Source organism: Ostrinia nubilalis, chromosome Z, assembly GCF_963855985.1.
Source record: "Ostrinia nubilalis chromosome Z, ilOstNubi1.1, whole genome shotgun sequence".
Lineage (NCBI taxonomy): Eukaryota > Metazoa > Arthropoda > Insecta > Lepidoptera > Crambidae > Ostrinia > Ostrinia nubilalis.
In genome coordinates this window covers 21,367,675-21,376,776 of record NC_087119.1, presented here as the reverse complement: position 1 = coordinate 21,376,776, position 9,102 = coordinate 21,367,675, and the positions used below count along the sequence as shown (strand labels likewise).

Here is a 9,102-nt window from a genome sequence, read left to right as displayed (position 1 = left end):
CGAAATGACACTACTTGTCCATTTAATTTGCATTTAAAACAAGACTAACTTACACAACCATTGCCGCGCGACACAGCGCGGACGACCTGCCACAAAGCACAAAAAGTTTCCTACAAAATTTGTAGTCGCAGCAAAAAGAAGATTAAACACGCTAACTTTAAAATTTACAATCAGATCGTGGGTAGGTCTGTGGACGGTTTGAAGCACAATTAGCTTCCACATTATTATGTGTGCTGGACTTAGTCGCTCAGTTTTCCTTGAGAATAACGGCACGGGACACTTTAGATTTTATACGTACTTCTGAATTTTATACAAAATGTTCGTTCATGGGATTAAGCCAGGATCTAGCGAGGAAGAAGAAGAAGAAGATGTCATGGATATTCTCCAGGTTTGGCCTGAGCCCTCCGACGCAGAACTCTAATTGCATGCCCGATTGTCTAATAAGTTCGACATTTAAATGATATTTTTTCGAACTACACGAAAGCTTTCGATTGCTACCCCTTTAAACAATTAATTATTTTGTTAATATCGTGCTATTTTGTTATATCATCTTGGTGCCCTTTGTTAGTTAAACTTGAGCTCATTTTAAAACCACCATGGATGAAGAAAAGCTAGCAAAATTTGTAAATATTTAATTGATATCAGTTTTTCTATTATGTAGAGGCCACATTTGATACAGTGATAGACCTATATTTTTACATAGTGTCTTTCATGTGTCTTTGTTTAAACTGATCTGAAAATAGTGTCGATAGAGAAATTTAAAAAACGCTTTAAAATTATAAAAAGATCCGACCAGCTGCATAAAAATGCGATGTAATTCATAACTCGCGTCATACTTACTAAGAAAATTTTTTCCTATTATAAGGAAAAATACCAAAATTAATCAGTGCTAAATTCAGGGAGTTGAGACCAGAGATTTATAGGATATTTTTTTCCTTATATGATTTGATTGCGGGCAGCGCAAGACCGGTTGCTGTGGAAATCGTTGAGTCTTTGTCCAGGCCAAGTGCTGAACGAATGAAAAGATTTGAGTGCAGATAAAGAAAATACCACATGAATGTAACCTGGAATTAATATTTATAGAAACGTCGGGAAGAATGCGAGCGCAAGGCGAGGAGGGGGGAGATGGACCCCCGGCTGGAGTTCACCTTCCAGCTCCTCATCGACGGCACCGGGCTCCCCAGACACGCCATCATGGACCATGTGTTCGAAGGAAATATGGTAAGTTGCTCTAACACAAAACACATTTATTTAGAAAACCAACAGCGCAATAATAGTCATAGTCATAAATGTTTATTGCATCATGTCGGTACACTTGGATCTTAAATAATAATACAGTCCCGAAACATGGCTCTGTAAGGGCATTGCAACATTATAGGTACTAGTTATTACATAAAAATATTAAAATCTAAATTATGTAAATAACAATAATACAGACAATTGCTTAGGTATATTTATTTATTTATCTAGAGTTGAGATCAAAGAATTCTTTTACTGTGTAGAAACATTTACTTAGTAGCCATTCTTTTATTTTTTTATAAAACAAATGATCTTTTCCAATGCTTTTTATTACCTTAGGTATAACATCCTTCTTAAGTTATAATCTACACATACCTACTCTTTCCATCAAGTAACTCGTTATTACAAGAACTTTATTGCACAAAAGAAAACTAATAAATTCACCTTACGCCCATGTGACGATGGCGAAACGGCCACGCCACATATTTTGACTCAGGTGTTAGAGACGAGACGTATTTACTAGAACAGATCCACACACTAGGTATTTTACAGTACTAGGCGGCACCTATTCCATTTTTTTAAATACTTGATCCACCTAGTATTTTATAAATTACACGATTTCCGACCCTACCATCAAAGTAATAGAGGTTATTATTGCGTAATCCATAGTCGTGTATTACACGCACCTAGTATTTCTCGCTAAGCTTATGTGCGAACGTAGAGATTCACTCCGTCTCTGTCTGACCAAACAAATTTGAGCGCGACGAAGCAAACGCACACAAACGTAGTCAAACCATATTCATGTAAATAAGAAAAAATATGTAAATATTTTTATGAAATTGATATCTTTTAAATACGCCAACTTTTAAGTTGACAGTCCTAAGCCTGTTGAAGTATGAAGGGAGGAAGTATTATTCAATTTCAAATTGCATTATTCATACTACGCCTACGGTTGTATCTTTAGGGCTTGTAGAGTTAAAAGTATGGCTCTACACAAAATATAAGATCTTCTGAAAAAAGATTTTCTAAATTCTTTTACAATACGAGTCTCGATTTGGCCACATTTTCCATGAAAATGGTTTTTGGTTGGATGTTATTTAATGGACGTGATACAAAAAAGTATTTATTTACCCATTAACACACATGCAATTCTTAGAGTATGCGCACACCGTTGATTTTTCATCGGCCGATAGTTTAGTCGGGCAGTTGATCAGTATGGGCATGTATGGGAGTGCGCACACTACGCCGATTCGATTTGGCCGATTCTTCATACAAATTAAAATCGGGCACAACTATCGGCCAACTACTAAAAATCAACGGTGTGCGCCTACTCCTAAGGACTGACTAAAAGACGTTTGGGAATTTTATATAAGTACTTACAATAAAATATACCAGGCTCAACTCTATTCTCAAAGACCCCATAGATGTAAATCGCAAAAAAAGTACGTAGCATTAATTAGTCTCCTATTTTGCTTGCAATCACACATACTCCTAAAAAATATTCCTCTTGTTATTTTAACACAGTTTAGTCGAAACATTTTCGAAATGTTTTTCTTTCCTACACTAACCTACTAAGTAATGACGATTTTTTAATGCATAACAAGGCAGGTATTTGACCGCAATCGCTCCTGGTGTTAAGTGAGATCCAGTCTAGGATTTTAGGTATAAAGCATTCTTCTTTATTAAATAGTTTAATATTTTAGCTGGACGACATCAACCAGCTCTTCCTTCCCCACATGAGGAACAAACTGCTCTGGTACTACCAAGACGTGGAGGAGGTGGAACAGAAGTCTCAAGCCGATGGCACGAAGCCCCGACAGCAAGGTATTTGATTGAAAAAGAGGCTGACAATGGTGACTGAGTTTCTTCCGCCACTTCTTCTCAGCACCAGCCCATATGTTGTCCCGAAGTGGTGGTAGGGCAAGCTATATTTGGGACGTGTTATGTGCCCTGGAATGGGCCTTTGTACTGAATAAACTATGATAATCATAATAATATAATAATCATAATCATTTATTTGCAATTAAACATGGTATAAATGATGTTAGGTACAGACAGTGAGAACGATACATGTTTAGCTAAAATTATTAGCATGCAAAAGTAAAATTAGAAACACCACAATAATTTAGCGACGATTCTAAAGAAGAACGAAACTACAGCAAGTCAAAGAACTCTTTTAAATCATAAAGTGTCAGGTGGTGTCAGTGATAGCAACCATTTACTCAAAAGTTTCTTAAAATTACAGATACTTAGGGTGGGTTGCACCATCTTACTTTAACTTTGACAAACGTCAAAAATCTATCAATATGCATACAAAAAACACCGGTTATTGTCATAGTTACGGTCAAAGTTAGGTGGTGCAACTCAGCCTTAATGTCCTAAATTCTTTGGGTATTTTATTATAGATTTTAATACACATGGTTAAACAGCTATTTTTGTACTGCACTGTTTTTGGGGTGACCTGAAGTACCAACCTGATCGCGACTCTACTATTTCTTGGATAGTAATCACATGCCCGTTTAAATAAGTGCTTATTCTGTATTTCATTCATTTCATTTCAAGGGCAAGGTAAGCAGCCACCGCCTCAAGTGACTCTCAAGAAGAAACTGTTCTTGTCTGACGGCTGGGACGTGAAGTTCACTGGAGTGTGTATCTACATGTTCCGAATCAATGTCAGTAAGCAGCTGCCTGAAGAAGGGTTTCACAAAGATCTGTAAGTACCTATTTGTAACTGTTCGCAATTAACTTCTATTAAAATTAGAGAACTTAACAATATTCTCTCAGATATCTTCTTAAAAAGCTGATTTTTTGTTGTCGGATTTGTTATTGAAAAAGAAAGAGGAGAAAAACATCAAACATTTTTTTTCAGCGACATCATTACACAACAATATAATTTTTTCTATGTTTGTAGTCAGTCAACTACTCACACATAAAAAAAGTAATAATAATGATTGTAGCTTCATAATTTGATAATAATCGTAACGTAATATCACAACAACTACAATTTACATTTTGCAGCAATACGCGGTATTTTCTGCCCAAAATCATATTTGCTGATTGGCCACATAGAAAAAAAACTTTTAAGAATAATTTTTATAGATAATTATCTTCGTCTTGATTATTTAATTTTGTTTTGAGAGGTTGCGTACAGTCTCCATGATCGCGCACCTGGCCGCTAAGAAATTTTTTTTTCTTGAGCTAAATTCGATTGTCTTTTGTTTTCACTAGAAAATTTTTCGCGTGTTTCAAGTTTTGTTTATTTTATCATATTTTAAATTTTTGCTCGTGAATCTAAATATAACTCAAAGGTGACTGACTGACTGACTGACTGACTGACATAGTGATCTATCAACGCACGTCGCACAACCCAAACCACTGGACGGATCGGGCTGAAATTTGGCATGCAGGTAGATGTTATGACGAAGGCATCCGCTAAGAAAGGATTTTACGAAACTCCACCCCTAAGGGAGTAAAACGGGATCCACCGAAGTCGCGGGCGGCTGCTAGTGTCATTTGATTAATGAAATTGAAAAGTAGGTAGGTATAATAATATTTTGTTAGTATAAATGCACTTCCTAGATCTCAATGTATTTTTTGTTTCATGAATAGTTTCTGCGGGATACTGAACGCTGAGAAGGTGGGCTTGGTGACTGCGATCGAGCGGGTGATGGAGCACGTGTACATGAGTGCGCTTGCGCATCCCAGCGCTGATGGGGACGAAGACGAGACCCGCTTCCCGATCGTGAAGAACCAGCTGCTTCCTGGACTGAGATCGTTCTGCAGCGCTTTAAAAGGTGAAGCCTTATTTTCATTAAAGCTGATTTACACGTGTTAAGTAAATAAGTAGGTACCTAAATTTTTACTTGATTTTTCTGTCAAATAAACACAATATTATACTAGTTTATGAAGGCATTTGTATGTAGCTGTACAAAGAACTTAGTACCGGGCCCAACGCTTCAACATTAAGTTACCTACTTATCGTAGATACTATATCGTAAATTAGCCTTAAGACCCAGACTTGAAATAACAAGATAGTCGTCAAAACCCACTGTACAAATTAATTTATTGCTGTCAGACCCAGAGAAGCGGCATGTTTCCTCGTTCGCCACAGCTGGTTTTAACAGTTTTTACCTTTTTTGGTTGGCAGCATAGATGCCATAGACAATATTATGGACTAATCAAGTAATAATCAATTTTGTACGCGAGGTCTTATGGTGGCCATACACGTTAGGGTTTGCATGATGGTTTTGACCGTACATGCTTAACTGACATGCAAACCCTAGCGTGTATGTTATAAAACTGTACAGTTATTGGTGCGTGTACATCCTAATGAATATCAAAAAAGATATTTTTGCCGCTCGGTTATGTTTGCGCGCATGCATAACCGAGCGCGTGTGCGCCCGCTCATGCTTGCATGCACAGTTTTCTCTCAGTCTCCTATAGTCTGTGGCAGTGAATCATCATCATCATCATCATCATCATCATCATCATTTCAGCCATAGGACGTCCACTGCTGAACATAGGCGTCCCCCAATGCTTTCCATGTTGATCGATTGGTAGCGGCCTGCGTCCAGCGCTTCCCTGCTACCTTTACGATGTCGTCGGTCCACCTTGTAGGTGGACGTCCCACACTGCGTTGCAGTGAATGGTGAATATTTAAGACACTCATGTGTTCTCCCTGTTGCAAGAAATCTTAATGTTACTGCTAGGTTTGGGTTGTGCGTTGATAGATCACTATGTCAGTCAGTCAGTCACCTTTGAGTTAAATAAATTTAGATTTTATATGCAAACCCTAACGTGTATGTGCTATAGATAACTCGGTTATACTTGTCGGTTAAGCATGTACGGTCGTAACCATCATGCAAACCCTAACGTGTATGGCCACCATTAGGGCTCCTGCACACGAGCGGCGTCGCCGCGCGCTACACTGTTCATACGCACCGAGTAAAGCCCGGCGTCGTGTGCAGGAGCGCTTAGGAGGATAGGGCTTTGCGGAATGTAACCACCGCAGTTTGAACCCTTATTCACTTATCATAAAGTCGAAAGGCGACTATTTTTAAAATCGAGACCTCTCGAATTTGTTTGTAATTGAAAGATTACAAAAGAAAATTAGGATTAGGTAAGTACTTACTAAAAGGAAATTAGTTAATTTTAGGATTCAGAAGGTGCGATTTTATTCGTTAATTTTGTTTGTCTAGATACGAAACTGCCTAAATTGTCAAAATGTGTATGAGTAGGTAGGTATACTACGAGTAAGTATAGCTATCGTGCATTATTACCCTCCTTTGAATCGCAGTATTGAGCATAATAAATAATCTACATACTCGTACATCTAAGTCACGGAATATCTTTTAACAGTTTGTGAAGACGTGTGCAACCAGATAAACCTATTCGATGACGGTCAAGCCATAATGGCTAGCATTCAAGACCAGAGTGAGCTGAAGGAGATGACCAAAAACCCCACCACCATCACGATGCTGGAAGACCGCGTCACCGAATGGGTTAAGAAAGTCATGGAGGTAATTTTGATCATACATTTTTACCCTATTTATTATTATTTTATTATTATTTCCTCTTTAGAAAAGCCGCAAAAGTAAAGCTTCACTTATGAAAACAGTTCTAACTACGAGTAATAAAGTTCGAATTCATCAATAATCCGTAGTCAATAAGATTCAATATGGAAAAGCAGTGAAATACATTTCCCAGTGTGGTACACTGCCAGTATTTAAACTTGACCCCGACAGAGTAACCAGTGTTATGTAAATGAGAGATCTTTGTTAAATGGTCGAGTGACTGAAACACAATTTTCACGATTATGAATTTACAGGTATTAGTTACCAGTGACTGTGTATTATAAATTGAATTATTCATAGTACATATTATGCTAATGAGATGAGTAGCTACCCAATTTATATGAATATTAGTACTATGAGTAACTCATTACTACGAGTATACTTAATATTATAAAGTTATTTGTTTAATTGAACGCGATAGTCTCAGGAACTATTGGTCTGATTTGAAAAAATATTTTTGTATTATTAAGGAAGGCTTTTAGGCTATAAAACAGCCTATATGGGCGGAGCAGTAGAGAAAAATGTTGCAAGAACGCGAAATATTATTAACTATTTTCACGCGTACGAAGTCGTGGGCACAGCTAATATAATCTAAATCACTTGTATAATACTTTCCAGATACTAAGTGAAAGTGAACAGTTGCGCCGAGAAGTGGACTCGAGTGGACCTCAAGACGAACTGGAATATTGGAAGAAAAGGGGGGCACAGTTTTCCCAGCTCGTGTCTTACTTGCAGGTAAAATCAACATGTTGAATTGTTGAGATAAGTGTTCGTTTCAGTGACGTCCACTGCTGGACAAAGGCCTCTCCCAAGGATTTCCACAAAGACCGGTCCTGCGCCGCTCGCATCCAGGCACCTCCCGCGGCCTTCACCAGAACGTCGGTCCACCTAGTGGGAGGCCTGCCCACGCTACGTCTTCCGGCTCGTTGTCGCCACGAACCTTCCTGCCCCAGCGGCCATCAGCTCTTCGAGCTATGAAAGTTCTTGAGTGGCGAGATAAGTGTAACTAGTACAAATAAATTTCAATGAGAGTCCGGCTTCGATAGAGTAAAAAATTAAGGACTATTTTGATGAATTTCCCTTTATAGAGTTGTGCATGTGCATTGCAACAAACAAAAAATGTCATTAGTTCGAGTCATACATTTTTTTTAGGTTTTTAGTTTTTATTTTGCACTAACAATGATTTTGTTCAAAAAAATTGATAAAAGAAACAAAAGCGTTGGTAATATGTTGGTGCTAGTGGGGCGTGTGAAGGATTTGAACCTCCAACCGCGGACGGAGTCCGCCGCTCTAACCGGTTGAGCTAACACGCCTTATTTCAATGGACAAAATTTGAGATCCCTATCCCGAATATGACGTCATCGCGACGCAGTGCGCAGACTCGAGGAGGGGACAGTCCAGACAGTCTCGTTAAGTGATTGATGTCTGGATTGATTTACTGTGAACTGTATGCCTACCGCATTCGGATCTTATTTGCTTGATCGCAATTGTCGACAGTTAATAGAGAGCCAATTTGTAGCTGGATTGAATTGAAAATCAGTAAATTACACAAAAGCCTGGAGAATGAAATGAATATTTCGTTATAAACTAAAATAAAGGGCACTCAATCTAAACTTATTTAATAAGGTTTTGCTTTAGTACAATTCCTAGTCTAGTTACTTTTTCTTGGATTTGGAATACATCGCTCTACTAACCTCACACTTGATTCCGCTAAAGATAGATCAGCTTTTTATGCAATGCACACTGACACAGAGGATTACTTAATAGCGGTACTACATTCCACGCGGTAGGTATTGAAAGCTCAATATTGTGGTGCTCGCACAAAAATGATATTATCAGTCAGCGTCAAATAGTTCGTTACACCTAAAATGGCCAAAAAATAGTTAAAACAACCTTATTCCAATTGTAACAAGACGTGTTGCGGACTTATTGGCTACTTTGGGTGTCACGAACTACAATTTGACGCTAACTATACGACATGTTCCAACAGGACAATGAAGTGCAATTGACGCTGACGGCCCTACAACTGGCCAATTCCAAAGTGATTCGCCTGTGGCGCGACACCGACCACAAAATAACTTTCTGCTACAACGAGGCGAAAGACAATGCCAAGTTCATCCAGGCCATGGAGAAATGCTGCCATTCCCTTTACTTGGATGACCCAGTCAAGATCAAAGATTCCATCTTGAGCCTGCTGCAGACCGTCAGGTTGATTCACAGTGTGTCACAGTTTTATAATACATCAGAGAGGATTTCTTCGCTCATGGTCAAGGTATTTTAATTTTTTTAT

At 38.4% G+C, this 9,102-nt stretch overlaps 1 protein-coding gene across 1 annotated transcript in view; it reads left to right on the top strand.

Annotated features, from left to right (window-relative positions):
• Positions 1–316: 316 nt before the first annotated feature.
• LOC135086563 (dynein axonemal heavy chain 5) overlaps positions 317–9,102 on the top strand; it is a 61,529-nt gene continuing 52,743 nt past the window's right edge. Inside the window, exons 1-8 of the mRNA XM_063981315.1 lie at positions 317–388; positions 1,084–1,221; positions 2,943–3,063; positions 3,802–3,952; positions 4,849–4,945; positions 6,597–6,758; positions 7,431–7,547; positions 8,803–9,084. Coding sequence (XP_063837385.1) covers positions 317–388; positions 1,084–1,221; positions 2,943–3,063; positions 3,802–3,952; positions 4,849–4,945; positions 6,597–6,758; positions 7,431–7,547; positions 8,803–9,084 — 1,140 coding nt within the window. The remainder of the gene's footprint in view (positions 389–1,083; positions 1,222–2,942; positions 3,064–3,801; positions 3,953–4,848; positions 4,946–6,596; positions 6,759–7,430; positions 7,548–8,802; positions 9,085–9,102) is intronic.